General features: G+C 35.1%; 1 protein-coding gene across 3 annotated transcripts in view; it reads left to right on the forward strand.

Annotated features, from left to right (window-relative positions):
- Positions 1-24,899: 24,899 nt before the first annotated feature.
- Positions 24,900-27,137, forward strand: part of LRRIQ1 (leucine rich repeats and IQ motif containing 1) — a 252,049-nt gene continuing 249,811 nt past the window's right edge. For all 3 annotated transcript variants that reach the window (XM_074226532.1, XM_074226531.1, XM_074226533.1), the window contains exon 1: positions 24,900-24,969. In XM_074226532.1, the coding sequence (XP_074082633.1) occupies positions 24,947-24,969 (23 nt within the window). In that variant the 5' untranslated portion in view covers positions 24,900-24,946. The remainder of the gene's footprint in view (positions 24,970-27,137) is intronic.

Below are 27,137 nucleotides of genomic sequence, written 5' to 3' on the forward strand. Positions count from 1 at the left end.
TTCTTGACCTGCTAGATTCAGGGACAGAGAAAAAAGTCTGAACACCAGTATTCATCTTTGACCATTGTACCTTCCTATTGTATGACAAAAGCAGATCATTTCTATCACTCTAATATAAAAACAAGATACTCTGTTATTTCTTCATCAGTGGTCAGATTTTTTGTGCTTTAAATTAATTTTAAATAATTTAATTTAATAATTTAAAATTAATCTTAATTAAAAAAATTTTGCATTCTAATATTGGAATTCTACCCATCTTGGTGGTGTCAGTTAAAAACTTAAAACTTAAAAACATAAACATTTTAGTTGAGTGAATGTGAGCATGAAAGAACTCACAGTTCCATCATTTAATTTGCTAATATGAAAATATTCTCAAAATGGATCTCTGAATTAAGGGAGTGAATATCTATTGTAAGACAATTGATCACTGACTAACCCATCAAACCAGAAAGCCCAGACTGTAATCACTAATGATAATGAGCTACCAGCAAAAAAGATACCTATATATTTTGATTTTTTTATGAGGGATGAAAACCTCTTTCTGATTGAAACAAGAAGCGTTTCAGACCCTGAATTACCAGTGATTATTAGTTACCTTTGACAGATATCTTACAAGTGTATCTAAGGACTACATGTTCCATGATTGAACTCACACTTCCCATGAACATGGTATATATTTGCAAAGTGTGTTTCTGATTTTGGAGGAAGCAATGTTTTATAGCTACAGTTTTTAGTATATGATTTTAGCAAACAAACTTGTGAAGAGTCAATTGTATGGATTTGATGATTGTTAATAAGAAGCATACTAGAAGGAGATCATGAGCTTAGATAGAAACCACCCTATGAATTCCCAACATATATTCAAATGGAAATTGCGAGAGTAACCCCTAAGGTAGCCCCCTCACTCCAAACTTATACTGTCATTGCAGAGTTTGCAAGAGGATTGACTCTCTTCTCCTCTCCATGCTTTACCGCTTTTCTTTTCTCCTCATTTAGTGCCATCTAGTGTCTATCAACTTTCTTAAATGGCATTTGAAAATAATAAATTATAGCTTAGATTGGAGGCACTGGAAATGAATTTGAGAACAGGTCATATCGAACCTTTACCTCAATTATATTCATGACTAAAATAAAAAAAAGAAATTCCTTATTGCAAAAACTCCCCCCATTTTTTCTATGTGTGTGTGTGTGTGAATAAATTCAAAACTATAGAATGTCTCCCAGAAAATGATGTTTCTGGCAAAGTATTATCTTCAGTCAAAAAGATGTCTGAAGATTAAAGATCTTCACAGAAAGAACATTTATGTAGGGAAAAAATTAAAAAAAAACTACAAGTGAGATTACACTGGAATGCAAGCAAAGCCCATTATTGCCTTAAGCACTTCTTAGCTAAAGGGAATGTTTGCTGACATAGGAAAGCTAAACTAAAATATAATTAACCTATTTCAATTCTCTCACCAGGGAAGTGAGATGCACAGCATATGTTTTCCAAAATGGGGAATACTGCTGAAGGCCATCCCCAGTAGAGCAGGCTTCATTTGGGGATTGGTGGAGAAGTTCACATTATGTATTTTTTATGATCCTAGGTGAAAATAAACATTCATCATAAGACTTGGAGTCAGGAAGAAAATGGGTTCAAATGCCACCTCCGACACACTGGTGATAATACAAATAAAAAGAATGAGATACTTTATCTTTCTGTATCTAGGTTTGCTAATTTGTAAAATGAGATTGACCTAAATGTCCCTTTCCAGCTCTAAATTTTAGCATCATTTCTTTTTTTTAAATCCCAACCTGTGATTTCATCAGGAAAAGAAACTTGCAGTGAGAAAATTCACTCTGTTAATGTAGTCATGCAATTTCTAAGATGGTACTCTCCAAAGGGATGACCTCCAAGAGGTTGTGTGGTCAAACAGTTAAAGGGTCTGTCCTCCAATTCTAGGGCACCTTCACTTTTCCTTTTATCCCTAACACTTCTCTGCTACCCCCATCATTCTACCATACAAATTTAAATTTTTTCCTCTTAGGCTACCTTGGCCTCTCAGGATACTAACTACTATACCTGGGTAGCATTAATGGCAATTGCTCATTACCCCTGGAAAAATTCTATGCCATCATCTTACTGTCTCTCCTTCCCCAATCACTCTGTGGTTGTGGCAGGTACCCCTCAGGCTCTGGGCTCAAGGTTTGAAGTTTCCCCTATGTAACTTTCTAAGAGTTGCCAATTCCTGGTTCCACTTGATTTCTGGGGTCTTTGGGGGACTATTTCTGGTTATGTGGTAGCCTACGGCAGAAAAGATTTTATGTTTTACCATGATATGGTAAATCCTAAGAAATTCCTTGGTAGTTCCCTATCTCTACTATAGAACAGGGGGCACACTGAGTTTGGTTAATTAATAGAAACAGGGAGCTTCTGACATAATCTCTTAGTTGTGACTTTTCTGTGTGTCAAAGAGGCTGAGAAGACATTATTGAACAATGAAGAGAGATAGAAGCCAATACTAAGCAGTGTCAAGAGTCCAGGAAAAGGAAGGAGATCAAAAGTGCATAGGGGCCAGATACTGAGGGGGAAATAAAACTATTAGATTGAGGGGGGTAAGAGTTAATGATCTTATTGGAAAGAGCCATTTCACTTAGGCTCCTAACTAGGTTGCAATGAATTGAGGTTTAGGTTTGGAAGGTGGTTGAGGAAATAGATAATACATATAGATGACTAGTCTGACTGTGAAAGGCAGAAGTCAGAATGGATTTCCATGTCTCTAGATTCCATGAAGAAGGTTGGGGTGAGGCAAGGGTAGTCCTCATTCTCCCAGAGTCAAGTTGAAGATCTTTTCACTGCACTCTGAATGCCTTTTCTCCTTTTTTTAATTCTCTTCAATAAGTCAGTAAATATGGTTTTCAAGATGGACAATTCCAGACCTTGGAAGTACCTTCTGAGTTAAAAAAAAAACCAGGTTGAAACTGGTTGGTGGCATGTATGGTTGTATGTGACAAATGCAGAAATGACATGATATGGAAGTGGCTTAGCTTGAAGTTCAGAGAAGATTTGAGTAGAATGAGGTCAGCTAAGTGGATGAAATGCCAGGCATAGACTCAGGAAGATTCATCTCCCCAAGTTCAAATCTGACTTCAAATGTTTACTAGCTGGGTTACCCTGGGGAAGTCACTTTACCCTCTTTACCTCAATTTCTTCATCTATAAAATGGGTTAGAGAAGGAAATGGCAAACCACTCCAATATTTTTGCCAAGAAAACTGCATTTGAGGTCACAGAGAGGAGGACACAACAGAAATCAACTGAACTAGAGAATAAAGAGTTGAGGAAAATTGTAAAATGTCTAATCAACAGTAGTGAAATGCCTAAAGCAGCAAAATTACTTTTTGTTCTGGTGAAATTTAAGTATTATCCTTCTAACAGATTTTACCAGTAGCTACAAGATGAATTAATAAATATTGTTCTGTTACTGTAAGCTTGGATGTATTTGTGATTAAAAAAGTGTGTGTGTGTGTGTGTGTGTGTCTGTGTGTGCTTGTGACCAAATTACTTGTCTCATAGTCAGATTGTGATCTTCATCAAAGATCTCATTACATTATTGATCCCAGAACTCATCCTTATTCTCAAATTTTCTGTTCCTATCAATGTCACCATGCTTCCAGTAACTCAGAATCACAGTTTCAGTATCATCTTTACTCTCTTTTTTCCCTCACCATCATATCCAGTCAGTTGTCAAATCTTGCCCTTTCTCCCTCCACAACACCACACAAAGCAGAATTTAGCTTCTGACAATTCAGTAGTCACTAATCTAGCTCAGAACCTCATCTACTCTAGACTATACTATTATAATAGATTCCTAACTGGACTTGTCTCCAGTCTCTTCCAACTCTAATCCAGCCTCCATGCAAAGGCCAAAGAGATTTTCCTAAAGTACACATCCCACAAGCTGTAGTCAGAAAACTTCATGGTTCTCTATTGCCTGGAGGATCACATTTTATTTCATTTTCATTATATCCTTTTTAATGTCTATTTTTTTTTAGTTTTTGCAAGGCAGTGGGGTTAAGTAGCTTGCCAAAGGCCACACAGCTAAGTAATCATTAAGTGTCTGAGGCTGGATTTGAACTCAGGTACTCCTGACTCCAGGGCTGGTGCTCTATCCACTGCGCCACCTAGCCACCCTAATGCCTATTTTTGATAAGGTATATAGTATATAAAATTATTATATAATAGTGTTCCTGATTTTTCTTTGACTAATATGACCACTCATCCTGAACAGCATGGAGACCATGCCTAAGTAAGTAAATACAGGGGGTCCCAAAAGTCTAAGTAAATTGTTAAGCTTTAAAAAATTTTAAAGTTAAAAGTTCACTAAGACTTTAAAACACCATATATATATATTATATATATACATTTTGGGAGTTTATACTTAAAAATTTTTAACTGATAGGTCTATGTGATCAAGAAATTTGGGGGCTTACTGTTTTAGGACCCTGAGACATGAACAAACTTGCTTGAAGGACACAGTTAGGTTGTATGTAGACAACTTTTCCCAGTAAACCATGATGCTTCTCCCCAGAATAAAGAATAAGGGGAAAAGATATTACAAAAGGGCAACATAAGATCTGAAGAATGTATAAAGTCTCTCAGTATGATATATTGAAAAGGCTCTAGCCAGAAGACCTGGGTTTGTATGTCAGCACTATCATTTACAAGCTATGGTTTAGCTTTTCTATCTGTCAAATGGGGTTAATAAAACCTGCCTTAATTATCTCATTGAGATTTTATGAGATGATTGCCCATAAACACCTTCTAAATCAAATGTAGAGATTTATAGATGTGATATAAAAAGAAAAATATCAGTAGAGATGATCAGTATTCCATTATAAATAAAATCTAGGATATATGTGTGTATTTATCTATGTGTATATATCTATATATGCATATATGGGTTGCATATTTATAAACCTACATATATATTTATACAATGATATAGAAAGAATGAGAGAGAGAGAGAGACAGAGAGAGAGACAGAGAGACAGAGAATAGAGACAGAGACAGAGAGAGAGAGACAGAGACAGAGACACAGAGAGAATGAAAGATTTTCAGTCATATCTAACTCTTCATGATGTCACAGACTACATAGTATGTCAGGTCCTTCTATCCTCCACTTTTTCCTAAAGTCTATCCAAGCTCATATTCATTGCTTCAATGACATTATCTATCCATCTCATCTTCTGCCATCCCCTTCTCCTCTTATCTTCAATCTTTGCCTAGATCAGTCTTTTCCAAGGACTCTTGTCTTTTGAATAGCTAGTCAGCTTCAGATGAGTAGTGTGAATTGATTTAAGCATTGACTGATTTGATCTTCTCCAAAGTCTTCTTCAGCACCACAGTTTGAAAGCATTGATTCTGAGGCACTTAGCTTTCCTTATAATTCAGCTCTCATAGTCATGCATTACTATTGGAAAGACTTCGACTACAAAAACCTTTCTCAGCATATTTTTTCTAAACCCATCCTTCATCTCATCTCCTTATTTCTGTCGAAGATGCTACCATCCTTTCATTCACCCAGGTTTACAGTTTTGGAGTTATTCAACCAATTGCCTTTATCAATGTCTGGCATGTTGTTACATAAGCTTAGTTAGTGCTCATTGATGAATCAATTAATTAGTTGATTGGCAAGCACTTAAAAATGTATGTTAAATTGACTTGATCCACAGAAGTTCCCAATAGGTTGATTTGGACTGAATCTAAGAAAATATTAGAGTTGTCTAATAGTGGGATGAGCTACTTCATGATTAAGCAGGTTCCCCAAAACTGAAGGTCTTTAAGCAGAGGCTGTTTGTGTACAAGGGGGGTTAAGGGGGTAGTGGTGTGGTAGTGTGTTAAAACTAAGTCTTTCCATTTCCCTGAGAATGCAAGTACTGGGTAAATCCATACTAACAGGCACAGGAGACTTGAGCTGCTTTGTCTCTGAGCCAGACTGATTTACCCCTCTTTCAGCAGCTCTCTCCTCCCATATACCCTCTCAGTAATATTGCCTAACTTAATTTGGACACTCCATTATCCTGGCCTACTGCAGCTCTGAACTACCAAGCTCAAAAGATCTGTTAACCTTAGTATCCCTGATAGCAAGGATTACAGATGTACACCAGCATATTCAGTTTGTTAGATCATTTGTCAGGAATGTCATTGTGAAGGGGTGACTACTTAGCTGCAGTAGAAATTTCAGACCTCTGTGAAATAGGAAATAATACAATTCCCCAATATTCCAAAGTACTATTTACTGACTTCTTGCATCTCCCTGGTTATTTATTTCTTACTAGAACTTACAAATCTAGCCATTGTCATTAATTTCATTGTTATTATCATTGTTGTTACTATTATTGTATTTCATTTTATTTTTATTTAGGTTGAATCTCTATTGGCTCACTGAAGCAAAGTCAAATCTTTTATATATTATCAACATCATGTTCTGAGACCTCATCAGAAATACAAATTCGTTTCCATTTTCTAGTGGAAATGAAATAATATGATTAGTTCTTGAAGAGGATGGGGAGAGTTTTTCATGCACAATTCAGTTAGTGTGAATTACAATGAGAAATGTTTGAATTTATTTTACATTGAGAATTTCATAGTAGTTTTTTTTTCCACGAAAAAGAAAATAATGGGGGCAGCTAGGTGGTACAGTAGATAGAGCACCAACCCTGGAGTCAGGAGTACCTGAGTTCAAATCTGGCCTCAGACACTTAATAATTACCTAGCTGTGTGGCCTTGGGCAAGTCACTTAACCCCATTGCCTTGCAAAAAAAAAATTAATAAAAAAAGAAAAAAATAAAAATAAATAATAGAGAAAAAAGTGGTAAAACAACTGGAAAAAATATATAAGCAAATAAACAGAAAAGTTTTTCCTGCCCCCCCATGGGAAAAGGAAAGGGAAAATTCAGTATCAGAGGAAAGATCATGGAGAGTTCATTAGTATATTCTCTAGCTAGAGTCCAGAATAATAGGAAAGAATAGAAAGTTACATTGAAGGATAAGGGAATTCAATAGCTCAGAGACATGGGGAGGTTCTCATTTAATGTCCACATTACTAAATTAGGAGAAGAGACAGACTTGCTTACTCATTCATCATTAAGATTAACTCCTATAGATATATACACTATACATTCAAAAAAAAAAAGAAGAGATGCAGAATGAGTCAAGAACCTTTAGGTTAATTCTCTGACTAATTCTCAGCTCCCTATCCATATCTAGTAAATGCTTGATTAATGTTTGCAGATGCATCATACTAAGTTGTCTTTCTGGGAAAACATTCATTTTGAATTGCCCTTTCTGAGAATTATATGATGTGTGAAAATACATAATTGTGAGACTTAAGCACAATTTGTCTTACTGACAGACATTAATGGTTACAATAAATTAAGGAGAGCACATTTTAAATAAACAGATTTTTGATGACAAGAGAAATACAAACATCACCCTAATTAATAAATTTGATAATGGATGGTTTCCAATTTCAAGTTTAGCAGAACATAAGAACATACCACATATTCACTTAAAAAATCAATATATGTGGATACAATTGATTTTTTCCACATTTCTTTTTTAGTTTTGAATTCTCTCTCTTCTTCCCACCCCATTCCTCCTCACTGAGAAAACAAGTTATTTAATATAGGTTAAAATATGTAGTCTTGCAAAATATTTCAGTAATAGTCATGTTGTGAAAATAAACAAATCTCCCCCCCCATAAAAGAAACCTCAAGAAAAATAAAGTTTAAAAAGTATGTTTTAATTTGTATTCAGGCACCATCAGGTTTCTTTTAGGGGATGGAAAACATTCTTTATCATAAAGAGTTGACTTTTATTACAGCACTGTGGAGAAAAGATAAATCATTCACAGATGATCACCCTACAATATTGCTGTTATTTTGTATATAATAAATATGTTTCCCATTGCATTTGCTTAAGTCTTTTCACCTATTATTGACAGCATCCTCTCATCATTTCTTAAAGTAGTGTAGTATTCCATCATAATCATGTATCGCAACTTGTTCAGTTGTTCCCCAATTGGTGGGAATTCCCTCAATGTCCAAGTCCTTGGCACCATAAAAGAACTGCTACAAATATCTTTACACAAATAGATCTTTTTCCTCCCCACTTTTCCATTTCTTCTAGAATGTGAATTTAGTAGTGGCAATACTAGGTCAAAGGGTATGCATGTTTTTACAGTACTTTGAGCATAGTTTCAAATTACTCCACAGAATGTTTGAATTATTTACAACTTCTCCAACATTGCATTAATGTCTCATTTTCATTACATCCCCTTCAATATTTGCCTTTTTCCCAATCTGTCCTATTAGACAAGTCAATAGATTTAAGGTAATATCTCAAAATTGTTCTAATTTGCATTTTTTCAATCCAGTGAATTAGGATATGTTTTAAATATGGCAATTCATAGAATTCATAGCCTCATCTGAAAATTGTTTTTATTTTTTGATCACTAATCAACTGGGGAATGGCTCTAATTTTTAAAATAACTTTGATTCAATTCTCTGTTTGAGAAATGGGGTCTTTATCAGAGAAACTTGCTTCAATATTTTTTCCACATATATTATTGCTAACTACATTTTCCTCCAACCTATATTCCCCATTCCTATTTATTCTATTGTCTCTCTCCTTTCATTCTGTCTCTCCTCAAAAGTATTTTGTTTCTTTTTATCCCCTCCCACAATCTTCCCTCCCTTCTATCATCCCACCCCCCATCTCCTTCCCCTCCTACTTTCCTCTAAGGTGAGATAGATTTATTTCTATATCCCATTGAGTGTGTATATTATCCCCTCTCTGAGCCAATTTTGATGAGAGTAACACTCATTCATTCCCTTTCTTCTCTGCTCTTTTCCCACTTCACTGCAAAAGTTTTATGTGAAATAATTTATCCTAATCTACTTCTCCCCTTTCCCTCCTCCCACTACCTTCCTCTCTCATCCATTAACTCCATCTTTTTAATCTATTATCCCTTCATATTCAACTTCTATCTGTTCTATTTCAATAAATGCTCCATTTAACTATCCTAAAAAATGAGCAAGTTCATATGAGTTATCAGTATCATCTTCTTCTGCGGGAATATAAGCAGATCAGCATCATTAAGTACCTTATGAATTGCTTTCCTGTTTACCTTTTGATGCTTCACTTGAGTCTCATACATGAAGATCAGATTTTCTGTTTAACTCTGGTCAGGAAAGTTTGAAAGTCTCCTATTTCATTGAATGTTCATCTTTTCTCTTGAAAGAGTATGCTCATTTTTGCTGGGTGGTTGATTATTGATTGTAATCCAAGTTCTTTTGCCTTCCAGAGTACTAAATTCCAAGCTCTAGGATCCCTTCATGAAAAAGCTATTAAATCTTATGTTATCTTGATTATGACTCCACAATAACTGAATTGCTTCTTTCTGGTTGTTTGCAATATTTTTACCTTGATCTGAGATCTCTGAAATTTGGCTATATAATACCCCTGGCAGTTTTCATTTTGGGATCTGTTTCAGGAGCTGATTGATGGTCCTTTAATTTCTACTTTGCCCTCTAATTCTAGAATATCAAAGCAATTTTCCTTTATAATTTATGGAAAGATAATTTCTAGACTTTTTTAAAAATCATGGCTTTCAGGTAATCCAATCATTTAAGAACTATTTCTCTATTTTCCATGTTAGTTGTTTTTCCAATGAGATAGTTAACATTCTCTTCTAGTGTTTCATTCTTTTGGGATTTTTTTTGTCTCTTGATTTTTCACAAAGTCATCAGCTTCTCTTTGCTCAATTCTATATTTTAAGAAATTATTTTCTTCATTGAACTTCTTTGACCAATTCTCCTTTTTAAGACATTTTTCTCTTCATTGACTTTTTAATACCCTTTTTTCCATTTGATCCAGTCTGATTGTTTTTTTTTTTTTTTTGCAAGGCAAATGGGGTTAAGCTGCTTGCCCAAGGCCACACAGCTAGGTAATTATTAAGTGTCTGAGACTGCATTTGAACTCAGGTACTCCTGACTCCAGGGCCGGTGCTCTATCCACTGCACCATCTAGCTGCACCCAGTTTGATTTTTTTAAGATGCTATTTTCCTCAATAGTTTTTGTAATTTCCTTTATCAAACTTCTTGACTAGATTTTTATGCTTTTCCCATATCACTCTCTTTTCTCTTCCCAAGTTTTCCTCTACCTGCCTTACCTGATTTTCAAAATCTTTTTAAAGTGCTTCCATGGTCTTAAATCAATTCATAGCTTTCTTGGACACTTGGGACGTAGGACTTTTGACTTTGTTATCTTCTTCTAAGTGTATGTTTTATGATCTTCCTTATCACCATAGTAATTTCCTAAGGTCAGATTTTTTTCTGTTGTTTGCTCATTTTCCCAGTCTATGATTTGATTTTAACTCTTTCTTAAGATGGACCTCTGTTTCTAGGGTGGAGAGCACTGTCCCAAGTTTTGGGACTTTGGGGTAACTGTTTTCAGAAGTACCACTAGGAGATCTGCAAGTTCTCAACTACTCCAAGGTTTTATGAATGTCTATGACTACTCTCCCAGCCCGTGCTCTGGTCTGTGAGTGATCACAAGCCCTCCCCTCTGCCCTGGAGCTCTGAGGAGGGTCCACTGGGGACAGCAAGTTCTGTTGTGCTATTGTTCCTCCTCTTCCAAAGATTGGAACCCAGGACTGTGACCCAGATCTGAGTGTAGGCAAAGCAACAGAGTCTACCTCTGTGATAGCAAAGAGACCCCTGTAATCTCCCTCTTGACCCCATTACTATCTATGGACTGAGAGAGTTCTGGAAGCAGCTGCTACTGCTACTGGTCTGTTGGGTCTGGGTCAGTAGTGCTACTGGACTATGCTCCATTCTCACCTAGGTGTGACAGACTTTTCTGTTGACCTTCCAAGGTGTCCTTGGCAGTTTCTGGGCTGAGAGATCTGAAAAATGCCACCACAACCACTGACCCAGTCACTTATTTTTTTATTCCTGGATTGTTGGGGTTGTTCTGTACTGGCGGGGCTGTATTGCACTGAGTTCCTCTCTCACCCTGATTCAAAAAGCTTTGCAACCTTCCAAGTTGTTTTTAGATGGAAAACTTTCACTTTTTGTGGGTTCTGCCACTCTAGAATTTGTTTAGAGTCATTATTTGAAGGTATTTGGAGTGGATTGGGAGAAAGTTGGGTGAGTCCTAGCCTTTACTGTGCCTTGTTGGTTCTGCCCCTAGAAATGATTTAAATTTTTTTAAAAAGCACTTAATGGTCTTAGACATGACTCTCAAGCTTCATATAAACCTTTTTTTTTATTTTTTTCTGAAAGTGATAATTAGCTGAAAAAGATAAATAACAAAAAGTGTCTCACTGCTTAGGATCATGATTTTAACATGTGAAGACAACTTGTAGGTCATAGTGGATCATAGATCATGAGTTGAAAGAGATCTGAGGATCATCTAGAACAGTGCCTTCATTTTATAGTTGAAGAAATTAATCTCCAGAGATTAAATGTGCCAAGATGCATGAGAGAAAACATCAGAACCAAATTATCTAAGATTCTGATTTCAAATGAGAAAGAATTCTTTCTCTCCCCTTACTCTGCTTCCCTGCTTCTGAGCAGAAATGAATCCTTTCCCAAAATTATTTAAGAAGGAACTGCTAGATGGACAGAAGTTTATGGACTAATTGCAGTCCAATGCTGCCACCTGCTGATTAAATAATGGAATCTTTGATAAGTAAAAGTCTTATGAAAGCAAAGTGTAGAATTCATACAAACATATATGCTCAAAGAAATGGGGGGGTGGGGAGGGGTTAGGGGACAGAAGGGAAGGAGGAAAGATTGGGTTCATATTTAATAGAAATTATATAAAAATCTGTTGAGCCCAAGTCTTATTTCCTAAAAAAGATCAAGAATTATTGATTTGATTTTTGCTAAGTGAATTATCTCAAAAATCTTTTGCATTGCTATATTCTTAACAATTATTAAAACACACATTTTGAATGTTCCAATGAAGAGATTACGAAAATAATTTAATATTGATGTTTTAATTTTTCATGCTTGCTGCATCTCCTTCAGTATTTTGATGACAAAATAAATAATTCTTTAACAAGAGTTTAACAAAATATGTTATTCTCAGGTGCTAAGTTAGACTCCATTACTTAGAAATATTATCTTGTTTCTTTATAGCAAATTTGCACTTAATTGGCTTAAAATACCTACAAAGAGAAATACAGATAAAGGGGAAAAAGGCTCATGGGAGTTCTTACAGTACGTCCCCATTTCAAGGATATACATTATTTTGATTTAACTGCTTCTGAATAATAATTTTAGGTTTGCCTCATTACTTTTTCAATAGTTTTGTTATTTGAATCATTTCAACATCAATAGCTATGCTCCAGTGGTAGTTGAGATAATGCACAAAAATCACAGAATTTGAGACTTGGAATGGTCATTTCATTCAATCCTTGTACAAAGAGAGTACCCACTATAACATACCCAATGGGTGATGGTGCAACACATGCCTACAAAGGAGGAGGAGAAAAGAGGTTTATGGACAACTTATATTGTTAAGAATTGTTTTTCCTCCAACATCAAGTCTAAATTTGCTTCTTTGCAAATTCCATCTATAGCTTCTGCTTTGACCCTTTGGTGTTAAACAAAATAAGTTGAATTCCTCTTCCACATAAAAGTTCTCAGATGCTTAGAGGTATATATATCATATTGTCTCCAGGTCTTCTTTTTTTTCAAGGTTAACAATATCCAGTTCCTTCAACTGATTCTCATGTATCCTAGAATCAAGGCAGTCACCTTTCCATTTGTCCTTCTTCAGACATTCTTCAAGTCATCATGTCCTTTTTAAATTGAGGTGCCCAGAACTGAACATCACAATGCAAATGAAGTCTCACAAGAGAAGAATACAGTAGACTCTCATTCTTGAAAGTTGTGCTCCTCCTAAACCAATTCAAGATTATAGCTGGTTTTTTTTTTTTGGCTACCATTCTAAACTGCTGACTTATATAGAGATTGCAGTCTATTATAATGACCAAATCTTAGTGTCCCACACCATACCACCCCCACATCCCATTTTATATTTATGATGTTGATTTTTTTAGTATCAAGTTGAAAGCTTTTACATTGATCTCTATGAATTGTAGCTTCTAAGATTCACTCTCAATGTTCCAACCTGTTAAGAACATTCGGGATCTTAACTATCACATAGTATATAAGCAGTGTAATGCCATAGTTAAATCTGATGGGTATGCCTTTTTTTCAAGTCATTGTTTCACTGGATATGGGAAAGAAGGAATATATTCAGGAACAAGAATGGTGTAAATAAAGATTTTTTTTAAAGGAAAAGTCATTTTCCAATTCTTTGTCACTACAAAAGAGTTGCTATCAATATTTTTGTACATGTTAGTCCTTTTTCTTTTTTAATAATCTCTTTGGAATACAGACCTATTAGTGGTATTGCTGGATCAATGTATATGCATAGTTTAATTGTCTTTTGGGTATAGCTCCAAGCTTCTCTCCAGAATGGTTGAATCAGTTCACATCTCCACCAACAGTGCATTATTGTTTTTCCCTTTTCCCACATTGTCTTCAACATTGATCATTTTCCCTTTTTTCTTGTCATTTTAGCAATCTGTGTATGATGTGGTATCTCAGATTGTTTTAATTTGCATTTCACTAATCTATAATGATTTGGAGCACTTTTTTATGAATACAACTTTACTTTTGTGAATAGTTTTACTTTCTCTGAAAACTGTCTGTTTATATGCTTTGACAATTTATCAATTGGGAAATGGCTTATATATTCTTATAAATTTGACTCAGTTCTTCATATATTTTAAAAATGAGTCCTTTATCAGAAATACTAGCTCTAAAAATTGTTTCCCAGATTTCTGCATTCCTTCTAATGGTTGGAATAGTTTTACTTGTGTTGCGTTAGTTTTATTTGTGCAAAATCTTTTTAATTTAATGTAATCACAATTGCTCATTTTTGCCTTTTATAAGATTCTCTAAATTTTCTTTGGTCATAAACTCCTCTCATCTTCATAGATCTGACAGATAACTCCTTGTTCTCCTATTTGCCTTATGGTCTCACCTTTTATGTCTAAATCCTGTGCCCATTTTGACCTTATCTTGATATTGGTATAGGGCGTGAGATGTGGGTTTTTGTCTAGTTTCTGAAAAAAACTATTTTTTATTTTTCCCCCTAGCAGTTTTTGTCAAATAGTAAGTTCTTATCCCAGAAATTGGAATCTATGAGTTTTTTTCAAACAGCAGATTACTATTGTCATTTACTATTCTTTCTTTTGTATTTAATTTATCCTACTGGCCCATTTCTCCATTTCTTAGCCAGTACCAGGAAGTTTTCATGACAGCTGATTTATAATATAGTTTTTGCTCTCATATGACTTGACCACTTTCCTTTGCCTAGTTTTATAGCAGCTCATTTTGTGGTGGCAAAGAATTGGAAAGTGAGGGGATGCCCATCAACTGAGGAATGACTGAACAAGTTATTTCGTATGAATGCTATGGATTGTTATTGCTCTTTTAGAAATCATGGGAGGGTGGATTTTAGAAAAGCCTGGAAAGACTTGCATGAACTGATGTTGAGTGAGATAAGCAGAATCAGGAGAACATTGTACACATTAACAATAACACTGTATGATGATCGACTATGAGGAAATTTGTTTCTCTAGCAATTCAGTAACCAGGAGACAATTCTAAAACACTTGTGATAGAAAAAAGTCAATTACGTCCAAAGGAGTCTGAATGCAACCAAAACATACTATTTTTAATTTTTAAAACTTGTTTTATGCTTTTTTCTTTTTCTCATGTTTTTTTTTCTTTACTTCTGATTCTTCTTTAACAACATGGCTAATGTGTAAATATGTTAAACATGATTATACATGTATAACATATCAAATTGCTCACTGACATGAGAATGGAGGAGGGAAAGGAGGAAGTAGAAATATGTGGAACTTAAAAACTTATGAATAGATCAAAGTTGAAAACTGTCTTTGCATGTAATCGAGAAAAATAAAATAACTTACAAAAAGAAAAGAAAAATCATTTCACTAAATGGATATTTAAGGCAGATAATTTTCTTGTTGGAAAGAGTACTATGAAGACCTGAGCTCAAATTCAGCTACTGAAACGTTGTAGCTATATGACTACAAAATGTAATTAATGCTGTTATCTCAGTTTCCCCATCTGTAAAATAGGCATTATAGAATTAACAACCTTGAAGAGTTGTTGTTACGACCAAATGAGATAATATTTTTTAAAAACATAGTGCCTGTAGTGTCACATAATAATAAATATCATCATTGTTGATGATATTTATATTATATAATGTTACATATTATGAATAATATTATATATACCATATCATGTTATATCATATTACATGATATATAATAAATTTTATATTATAAAAGAATGACCATTATGCCTCTAAAGTCCCTTCTGGGTCAAGAATCCTGTGACAACAATGATAACTTTTAAAATCATACTGACATTGTAAAAGTTATGGTGAAGAAATAGGCTATGACACATTATGAACAAGTAATTTTGGTGATTAAATAGTATAAAGTATCTCATCAGAGAAATACATGTGTATTCACCTATATGTATGCATATGCATTTGTACATATGTTTATATATGTATGTATGTATGTATGTATATTTATCCAGAAAGAGATAGATTAATTTTAAGGAGACAAATTGTCACCAATTTGTCACCAATCAGTGACAAGAAAACTCAGGTAGATCTCCCCAATATGATGACTTATGGTAGCTTTAGGGACTTTCTATGACAAAGTAATAGGAAGACACAGACTAGACATGTTATGAAAGAGCATTTACACTGATGGTATCTTAAATGAATTGGAATATTAGGTCATGTAGAACCTATATGAAATGGTTATTTATATTTCATTTCTCTTCACCTTGGTGCTTACTATCAATAATAGTTCATATGTTCATAGGTTTTAGAAATAGAAGGAAGGTTCTTTTTCGGGGGGGGGGGATAGTAAACACATTAAAGTGGGAAAAAATGCGTTTTTCCACTTTTGATCCCTGGTTGAAGAACAAGAATGCCATGAAACCTTGAAGATCCCTGCTAACCCTTATTCTGGTTTATCACAAATCCATGTTATCTCACTTCAACAGTCCTCTGGAACTAATCTTATTATCTCTAAGTCCACTAGTCTCTTAGCAGATAGGCTTTTGGGTTTTTCTCTGCAAACTGAATGGAGGAGAGTAGAGACCTAAAAAAAGATAACTTTATAAGTGAAGTTTAAGTAAATATGCCTTAAAAATCTTCTTTCAGCTGAAAGTATTGCTGATTGGAAGAGTGCATAATAATAGCAATATTAATAGTAATAGTAATTGGTGTGTATTTCATGCAAAGCCCTTTACATATATTATCTCACCTTAACCTCACAAAAACTCTGGAAGGCAGATGCTATTATTATCCTTATTTTTGTAAGGATATATCCTTACAAAAATAAGGATAATAATAGCATATATATATATATGTATATATATATTCATTCGTTCATTTGTTTGTTTGTTTATTTATTTATATAAATAAACTGAAAAAACTGAAAAAAAAACCCCAGAGATTGAGTAACTTGCACAAAGCTAGTAAGTATTAGAACAGATTTGAATTCGGATTTGAATTCTGGTTCCAGGTCTAATATTCTACCCACTAAGTCATAAATGAGGAGACTATCAATGAACGGTAGAGAGAAAGAGTAAGGTATCCTTTCAAAATCTGTGTATGGGTGAGCAGTAAAGGAACAATGATCCTTTCAGATGGAGGAGAGATAGGAGAATGGAAGAAATCAAAGAAGGGTTGGAATGAAGAGAATCTGGGAGAATGAAAGGATGGGATCTCAATCTATTGGAGAACAATGGTGTGGACCTTGCAAGGGAGAAGGGGACTTCATGACATCTTTCATATTGTTAGGGTTGGCTAATTGGTAGAGGTTGTATTATACCTCCATCAAAATCATCAGTTTTATAAAGAAGGCATGCATGAACTAGATTATACTTGGGGGGAGAAGAAGAAGCATTGACCTAGAAATGGGAAGGAGAATGATTATGGGCAGGACAGAATGCAGAATTGTATTTACCAATTTGGGACAAAGGAAATTTCTATCATTTAGTATTGCTTCTAGCCAACATTATTCATTCCTCTAGAAATAATATTTCTAATAGTGAGGTCCCCCTCAAAAAAAAGGGAACTGATGGAGCAAGATCTATAAAAGCAACAGTTTAGAAGTTGGCTAGAAAAGGGAATTCAAACCAACCACTTAAGAAAACTGAATCCCATGAATAACAGTACCATTAAAGAAAGAATGAATAGAGGTATAGACCATGAATCAAGGAAGAGAATTTCAGAAGAGATTGTTAATTAAGAAAACAAAGCAAAGAATCATTTCTTATTAAAAGATATAGGAAAAGAGAAATTGAAAATAGTTTGAAGATGAGAAGAGATATTTTTGAAGTAATAATTTAACAGAGAGTCTAAAGAGAATGGGGGGAGAAAAAAAAGACAACTTTCTAAATAAAAGGAAGAAATAAGGAAACAATTTAAGTAAAATTCTGGCAGGAGTGGAGAATTATGGGGTTTGGGAAAGGAAGAGTCTGTGGGAAAGTTCTATCAATATAATTGAATGGATAGTTTTGACTTAAAAATAGTAACTTTGAAAATTGGTGCTTGAAAGTCTCCCCCTCCCTCAGAAGATGGGGTACCACATTCACTGTTCTGTCTAGGCTCAGTCCTAGGGAACCTGATGTCTAATTAGAGGGGACTTTCTTTTCTCATATTTTTCCACTTTATTAATTTCCCTGCTCTGGTATCTGGGGAAGCATTTTAGTTATTATTCATCTTATGGCTAATGATTTGAATATTCCCAAAAGGAGCCAGTAGAAAAGGTACTCCATGTGAATAAAGTATGAAATAGGTAACATGTTCCTACACAAAGAGAATGCTAAACTCTGGGCAACCACAATTGCACCTTTGTCCAAACAAATAAATACACAAAGGAGTATTCATTAATTTAACCTATAAATATAGTAATAATATACTAGGAAACTGATTCCTAAATTCTACCAGAATATAAAGCAGTTTACAATATTATCAGGACTGAAAATTAGATATTTTATAGTTATACTGAATTGTATAAATTGCTTCTGGTAAATAGCAGATGGTAAAGTAGCTAAGCATAGACTGAGCTTCTTGTCAGCTGCCAGCCTCTCCACAAGGACCTGAGCAGAGGATAGAGAACAAAAGCCATTCTACAATCTGTGAGTGGTCAATGAATATGAACAAGCAGCTCTCCAAAGAAGAATAGCAAACCAAAGCACATGAAAGAATGTTCCAAATGGCTAACAATAAAAGAAATACAAATTAAAACAATTCGACTCCGTTCTCAGTTTTTTTACTTCCCCCATCACATTGACAAATTGGACAAAAGGTAATAACAACAGTCGATGTTGGAAGGGTTGTAGAAAGACATGCTTGGTGAAGCTTTGGATTTTTCTAACAATTCTGCATTTTTTTGAATAGAGTAACAAACATTTCCATATGATTGAATCCAGAGATTTCATTTCATGATACCGTGCAGGTCAATGACAAAAGAAAGGGTTCCTTATGCACCAACATTTCTAAAATAACCCTTTTTGTTGGAGTAAAGAAATGGAAACAAAGCAGATGTGCATTGAGGAATTGCTAAACAAGTTGTGGTACGTGAATGTAATAAAATATTATTCTTCTGCAAGAAATAATGAATATTATGAATATAGAGAAGCATATAGGGAAGATAAATGAATTGATTCAAAGTGAAATAAGCAGAACTAGGAAGACAATTTACATAATAATTTCAAGATGACAATAGTGTAAATAAAAATCATTAATAATACAGTAATAAAAACTCAATGTTTTGATATTATGAACATTCTGGGCTCCAAAGGAGCCTTCTCCCTTCTCCTCCCAAAACCACACACACACAAACACGCCACCCACATACCCTGTCTTTCTTTGTCAAGGTGGAGACTGTTAGCTTTAATAACTATTAATTTTTATTTTTTATTCTTTACTATGCAAGATACCTGGAAGTAGGAGATGGAAACACACTGGGAAACACGGACAATAAAAAAAACAAGGGATAGGAGCAGGGACTAAATAAATATTTTCATTTGAATAGGGGAGGGGTTCTAAAACATTCTAGTCTCAGGACCTCTTTACACTTTTTTAAAAACATTTTTAATATTTTTTTCCTCCAATTATATGTAAATTTTTTTAAAATTTGTTTTTTAAAAAAAATTAAGTTTCAAATTCTCTCCCTGCTTCCTCCCATCCCCCTTTTCTGAGACAGTAAGCAATAAAACATATATCTATATTAGTCATCTTGTGAAAAAGAAAAAAAAACAGGCCAAAGAAAAAGAATTAAAAAAACAGCTTTCAGTTTGTATTCAGATTCTATCAGTTCTTTCTTTGGAGATGAATAACACTTTTCATCATAAGTTATTTAGAATTATCTCAATCCTTGTATTGCTTAGAACTGTTAAGTCACTTACAACTGATTATCTTTCAATATTGATGTTCCTGTGCATAATGTTCTAGTTCTGCTCACTTCACTTTGCTTTAGTCCATATAAGTCTTTCCATTGGGCCAAGTCTACATTTCAAAGAATTCTTTTCTTCAACATATTTTTGTATATGTCTTTTTTTCCATCTGTCCAATTCTGCTTTTTTTAAGACCTTCTTTTCATTGAATTTTTTTTGCCTCTTTTTACCTTTTGACCTATTTTGTTTTAAAAATGTTATTTATTTCATTATTTTTGTGGCTTCTTTATCAAGGTGTAGACTTTATTAAAAATGATTTTCTTGCATTACTGTCATTTCTTCTCCCCCCCTTTTTTTTGGTTCTACCCGTTATTTGATTATTAAAATCCTTTTGGAACTCTTCTGGAAATTCTTTTGCTTTCTTTTGTTTTCTTTTGTTTTGTTTTCTTATCTTTTCTTTTTCTTTTTGGTCTAAGACCAAGTCACATTTTTCTTTGAGATTCTGGATGTAGCAGTTGTGACATTTTTGTTTACTCCTGAGTTTGCAGTTTGATCTTTCCTTTCACTATAGTATCTCTCTATGGTTAGAATTTTTTTTTTTATTTTATTAGTTCATTTTTTCCCACCTATTTCAAAGGGAGTTCTGTCCTTCTGACCAGTTGACAGCTCAGGAAATTGACCTCGGTTCAGTTTGCTCCAACACCCTGGTATCTCCATAGACCTTCCAGCTGACCTTCCAAGTTGTCTTTGGCTGGGAGAATGTTTCACGCCGTCCCTTGGTGGGTTCTGAGTTTCAGAATTTGTTCTGAGATATAATTTAAAGTTGTTTAGAAGGAAAACTGGGGAGAGCTTTCTCTGTCACCTTGGCTCTATCCCATCTCCTTTCACACTCTTAAAAATTATTGAGGGAGCGGTTAGGTGGCACAGTGGATGAAGCGCCAGCTCTGAAGTCAGGAGTGCCTGGGTTCGGATCCGGTCTCAGACACTTAATGATTGCCTAGCCGTGTGGCCTTGGGCAAGCCACTTAACCCCATTTGCCTTGTAAAAACCTAAAAAAAAAAAAAAGAAAAGAAAAAGAAAAAAAAATTATTGAGGACCCCAAAGAACTTTTGTTTATGTGAATTATACCTATTGATATTTACCAAAGTAAATGATAAAACTGATAAAAATACATTCCTTAATTTAAAATAGTAATAAACTAATTAATTGCATGTTAATACAAATAATATATGTTAATAGAATAGAATAATGTTTTCAAATACAAAAAAATAAGAAGAGGGGAATCGTTTCAAATACTTTTGCAAATCATTTTAAAGTCTGGATTCTCATATATGCTTCTTTCAGCCTGTTGTGATGTGTAGTTTTGGTTGAGATTTGAAAAGAAAATCCAGCCCCCAACAGAAACGGAGTTTGAAAATTTTGATAGGTAAATAATGCCTTAGAATTATTATTATGAAAATAGTTTTGACCTCATGGATCTCCAAAGAGTCTTGGGGACCCACACCAGATCTTGGGAATCCTTGCATGGGAATTCCTAGGTGAAGAAGCTTCTCTTTATCAATGCAGGTAAGGAATATCAATAAAATTACATTAAAAACACCTGTTGAATTGAAATTGATCATACAATTCCAAATCCTTCATTTGACAATTGAGGAAGTTGATTAAAAGAAAGATATTCGAAGAAATCCCGTGATTTGTCAATGTTATACAAGTGAAGACAGCCAACCCTCATTGTTCCTATGTCTAGAGATGGAATATTCTTTGAGATACTGCCCACAATGGTCTCATGAATTGGTTAACAATAGTTGCATAAGTAGTATGGTAAATATGACAAGGGTATAGAACAATCAAAAAGTTGAAGGATTGTAGAAATGCAGACACATTAATTATTAATACATTGTTAGTGGTGCTATGAATTAGCACACTCATTCTGGAAACATTTTAGAAATAGGCAAACAAAATGCCTAAAATGTCCATACCCTTCCACTAAGAGATTGCATTGTTGAAGTTCTTTTCCTTCTTGAACTGATTAGATTATCTGAACGATGGTTAGACTATCAATATACTATAAGAAAGGATGTACATACCACTTTATTTATAGCAGAACTTAATTTGTGGTAGCAAAGAACTAGAAAGAAAGTACATACTTATTGATTGGGGAAAAGCTAAATAAATTATAATGGGTGAATGTTATGCAATATTACTATTTTAAGAAACAATTATGATGAAGAGAAATATATGGAAAACATGAATTGACGCCAAGGAACCAGAACCAAGAACTAATATGTACAAATACAATATTATAAATAAAAAAGAACTATAACTAGTGAACATGTGAAAATGAATGATGCAAAATTATAAATTAATTTTCACCTCAGTGGAAAGATGTGAGAAAACACATCAGCAAAAGTGTGGGGGATTCTTTGGGAGTGGAACATTGCTTATCAAATCAGCTTTTTAAAAAAATGTATGGGGGGGAAGCTAGGTGGTACAGTGGATAGAGAACCACTTCTGGAGTCAGGAGGACCTGAGTTCAAATTCAACTTCAGACAAGTGATACTACTTGCTTTGTGACTTTGGTCAAGTCATTTAATGCCATTATTTATTCCTTAAAAAAAAAACAAAAATGTATTAGTGGTTTTGATGATTTTTTTCCCTCTTTTTCACTGTCTCTCTGTGCCTCTTTTGACATCTTTCAGGTAATGGAAAAAGGGAGAAATACAGGATGAAATATAGATATTGTAAAAAAAAATGATATCCATAAAATAAAATGAAATGAAATGAATGTTGCAAAATTTTGAAGTTTTGTCTCTGTATCACTAAGATATATATACGACTCTTCTATTTGCAGTGGCTAGGTAGGTAATAACTTCGTTCTTGAATGCTGTAAAAATATCAGTTTTTTTTTAATGTATTGATTGTATTTTTTCTGATTTTTTTCCTAACTTATAAATATGATAAGGGATGACATATTGGAGGAGGATAGGTTATAAGGGAAAATTTAGGCACTGCAAAAATCAATAATTTTATTTATTAATAATAATAATAACTATAGCATATACTAAAATATTTTCCAAATATAATTTCATTTTTTGTACACAAACAACACTTATCAACTGCTTATGCCAGGCCATATGGACTGGCAGGCAGAGTTTGAAAAGAGACAAAAGATTTCTGGCACCTGTCAGGTACCTGCTATCAAGAAGTTTACAATCTAATGAAGAGAGAGAAACATTCAATCACAAATACAGAGCAAGCTATGTACAAGACAAATAGGAAATAATTACCAGCAGGAAGGCCCCAAATCAAGAGGGATTGGGGAAGGTAATATTTTATTGGGACTTAAAGGAATGCAAAATCCTAGGAGACAGGTACTGTTATTATCTCCATTTTTACAGATGAGGAAACTGAGGCCCAGAGGGGAAATGACTTGCCCAGGGACATCCAAGGGGGAAAGTTGGGAGTGTTTTAGTCACTGCATCATCTAGCCCTGGGGTTGTGAGCTTCAAATTAGAATAGCCATTCTGGAAAGTAATTTTGAATTAGGCAAATAAAGTGCTTAAAATGTTTTTAAGAGTTCCTTCTCTGTGATCACATTCCTGAGTATACTCTAAGTTGGTTACCAACTAAAAGGGTCCTCCTCTCCCTTCCTTTTCTTTTTTCCTTCCTTCCTTCCTTCCTTCCTTCCTTCCTTCCTTCCTTCCCTTCCTTCCTTCCTTCCTTCCTTCCTTCCTTCCTTCCTTCCTTCCTTCCTTCCTTCCTTCCTTCCTTCCTCCTCCCTTCCTTTCTCTTCCTTTCTCTCTTTTTCTTTTTCTTTCTCGCTTCTTTCCTTTCTCCCTCCCTCCATTCCTTCCTTTCTTCTTTCCTTCCATTCTTTTTCTTTCTTTTCTCTACCTTTTTCTTTCTTTCTTCCTTCTCTTTCTCTCTTCTTTCCATTCTTTTTTCCTTTTTCTCTTCCTTTCTTTTCTTTCTCTCTTCCTTCTCTTTCTCTCTTTCCTTCCTTCCATTCTTTTTTCTTTCTCTTCATTTTTTCTTTTCTTTCTCTTTTTTCTCTTTCTTCCTTCCTTCCTTCCTTCCTTCCTTCCTTCCTTCCTTCCTTCCTTCCTTCCTTCCTTCCTTCCTTCCTTCCTCTTTCTCTTTCTCTCTTCCTTTCTTTTTTCTTTCTTTCTCTTCCTTTTTTCTTCTTTCATTCCTTCTATTCTTTTCTTTTCTTTCTTTCTCTTCCTTTTTTCTTTCTTTCTTTTTCTCTTTCTCTTTCTTCCTTCTCTTTCTCTCTTTCCATTCTTTTTCTCTTCCTTTCCTTTCTCTTCCTTCTCTTTCTCTCTTCTTTCTTTCCTTCCTTCCATCCTTTTTCTTTTCTTTTTTCTTTCTCTTTTTATCTCTCTCTCCCTCTCTTTTATTCCTCTCCTCTTCCTCTTCTTTCCTTCCTTTCTTCTTTTCTCTTCTCTATCTTCCTCTCCCTTTCTTCTTTCCTTCCCTTTCTCTTCCTTTTTCATTCATTTTTATTTTAAAAATACACTTAATGTTTATTTTCTTAAATAATTCTAAGAAATTATTTTCAAGTTAAAATTTTTTAAAAAAATATTTTATTTTTCAAAAAGAAATTACTTATTTTTAAAGCCAAATTCTTCATTCATTACCCTCTAACCTTTATTTTTAATGCCAAAAAAATTTATTTTCTTTAAAATGAATCTTTGAATTTATTTTCAAAAACATTTTTAATTAAAAATTTATTAATTTGGTTTCATTTTTATGCCTTAAAATTTGTTGGGGATTTTTCAAATAAATGTATTAAATACTCTCAGACTTATTTTCATATTTAAAGGTGGTTTTATTGTGCGTTTCCATTCCCTCAGATCACTTCTTTTTCAATGAATTTGCTGTTTATTTGCCATCTTCACAACTATGTCCTATGTTCCAAGGCCCTGTGCCGGATTTGCTTCCGGGTCATCCCTCCCTCCGGCCGCCTTCCCCTCCCCCCATAGGAAGGTCGCAGGTGACTGTTGTACATGTGACGTCACGCAAAGTGACTTGGCGGAGGGGAGGGGAGGACGCCCGCCTTTTTTTGTTCCCACCTTCCACTGACACCCCTGGCTCCCATCCCTGTCCGACAACCTTTTTTTTAATTATTATTTTTTAATTATTTTTTAGGTTTTTTGCAAGGCAACGGGGTTACGTGGCTTGCGTAAGGTCACACAGCCGGGTCATTAGTAAGCTTCCACCCAGCCCCTCCCCCAGCTTCCTGCAGAACAAAAGCGAACTCGGTCTATTTTGAGCCCGCGCGGCCCCCGTCGTCCAAGTCCCGCCCCACTCTCCCGGGATTGGTCGTTGCCATGGTCACGCTTTGTTTTGCCGGCAATGGACTGGCTCTTCCAGAGGAGGTAAAAACCCGGGCAAGGGCGGAAGGTTGGAGGCGGTTCTGGGTGGGCCGGGGTCCCGGGGGGCCGAGGAGGCGGCGGCCGATCCTTGCCTCGGCTGCTCCCCGTCCCTGGAGGTGTTCAAGCAGGGGCTGCGCGTGCGCTTGTCGGGTAGGTTCTGGTGCGATGGATTGAGTCCCTTCAGCTCCCCGGGCCTCAGTTTCCCCATCTGCAAAATGCCCCCCCCCGGCCCTGGCAGTTCCATGACGTCACGAGGCTCGGCACTGCCCTTTCCCCAAATGACCCCTCCTCAGTGTGTGCCCTGGAGTCACTTCACTGCCTCAGTTTCCCCATCTGCAAAATGCCCCCCGCGGGCCCTGGCAGTTCCATGACGTCACGAGGCTCGGCACTGCCCTTTCCCCAAATGACCCCTCCTCAGTGTGTGCCCTGGAGTCACTTCACTGCCTCAGTTTCCTCCCCAGCAAAATGAGGGACGAAGTGGACCCTTGTTGCAGAACCTCTACAAACTCATCACACTCAGATTCTTTCTAGACTATTTTAAAATACAGATGTTTTACTTTATTATTATTTTTGTCCTTTAATCTTTTTCTTTTTTTTTTTTTTTTTTGGCAAGGCAAATGGGGTTAAGTGGCTTGCCCAAGGCCACACAGCTAGGTCATTATTAAGTGTCTGAGACTGGATTTGAACCCAGGTACTCCTGACTCCAGACTCTAGCCACTGCGCCACCTAGCCATCCCCCCTTTAATCTTTTTCTAAAAGGAATGAGACTGTTCTTGTCAAGAAATGGAGGTATTGTTGACCCATAAGTTTCTGTGACCTTGGAAACGCCTCTTCCATTGCCTCGTTTTTTTTTAATCTGTAAAATGAGAAGATTGGACTAGAGTTCCTTTAAAGTCTCCTCCTCCTAAATCTAAATCATTATGCTGCAGGCTTGCATTCTGATTTATTTCATCATTTTTCTCAAGTATCCTGTTTATAATTTTTTTTTTAAATCATGTTAAATTTCTTCTTAAAGGATGACCTCACTTGTCCTTCCCACTTGAAAACTCCCTGTCTGGTTTTATAATTCTATAATTCTATATAATTTATAATTATGTATAATTTTATAATTCTATAATTACAATTTATAATTTTATAATACAAACACAATTAAGATTTTTGTTATTGGTAAGTTTTTATTGAAATCTTTTTAAATTTGTTTTGTTTTTGTAATCACAGAAATTAGTCCCAGTGTCTTTTCCTTATCCCAAATAACAGATAATACTTTTTTTTAAAGGAAAAGAGACAAAAAACCAGTAAAGTTCATCAATACATTGAAAATGTCTAAAATAGGTGCAATAATACCACCAAAATGAAGCTTCAAACCTTTCCAAAAAGATCAAAAATTTGTTAAAATTGATCAACACATTGAAAATGTCTAGAAATATATACATAAATATGCCACACCATGGACTTCACACCTTTTCAAAGGAAAGGGTGAAGAGTCTTCTCACATCTCTCACTAGATTTATTAGAGATTTTTTTCTCCTCTCTCTCTCTCTCTCTCTCTCTCTCTCTCTCTCTCTCTCTCTCTCTCTCTCTCTCGGTTTATTTTTTGCAAAGGCAAATGGGGTTAAATGGCTTGCCCAAGGCCACACAGCTAGGTAATTATTAAGTATCAGAGGCAGGATTTGAACTCAGGTACTCCTGACTCCAGGGTTGGTGCTCTATCCACTGCCACCTAGCCACCTCCTCAAATCTCTCACTAGATGTATTAGAGATGCTTTGTTCATTCATTGATAGCAGGCCCTAAAAGAAAAATTGGGAAGGGGAGAGGGAAGCCATCATTTGACCATTCTTGACCTCAGTTTCCATAAAATGATGGAGGCATCCTAGATAGACTTTCCCAACTCTCCGATTTTTATAATATTATAATATTATCTTTGGTGAAAATAAATATAACTAATTTTTTTCAGATAATGCCTTTTGAATATGCAGCAAACATTGGAGTGCGATCCCAGGGATGCCCATTTATTTATTAAGAATACTATTTTTAGTTTAACTGATGCTTGCAACTGTAAAATTTATTTAGTGCATTTAAGGCTTGCAAAATGAAGAGATTTGGATTCAATGGGTTCTGAGGTGCCTCCCAGCCTAAAAATCTAGGATTTTATGTGATCCTCTGGCTCTGT

The sequence above is a fragment of the Macrotis lagotis genome, chromosome 2, assembly GCF_037893015.1.
Source record: "Macrotis lagotis isolate mMagLag1 chromosome 2, bilby.v1.9.chrom.fasta, whole genome shotgun sequence".
NCBI classification, from domain to species: Eukaryota; Metazoa; Chordata; class Mammalia; order Peramelemorphia; family Peramelidae; genus Macrotis; species Macrotis lagotis.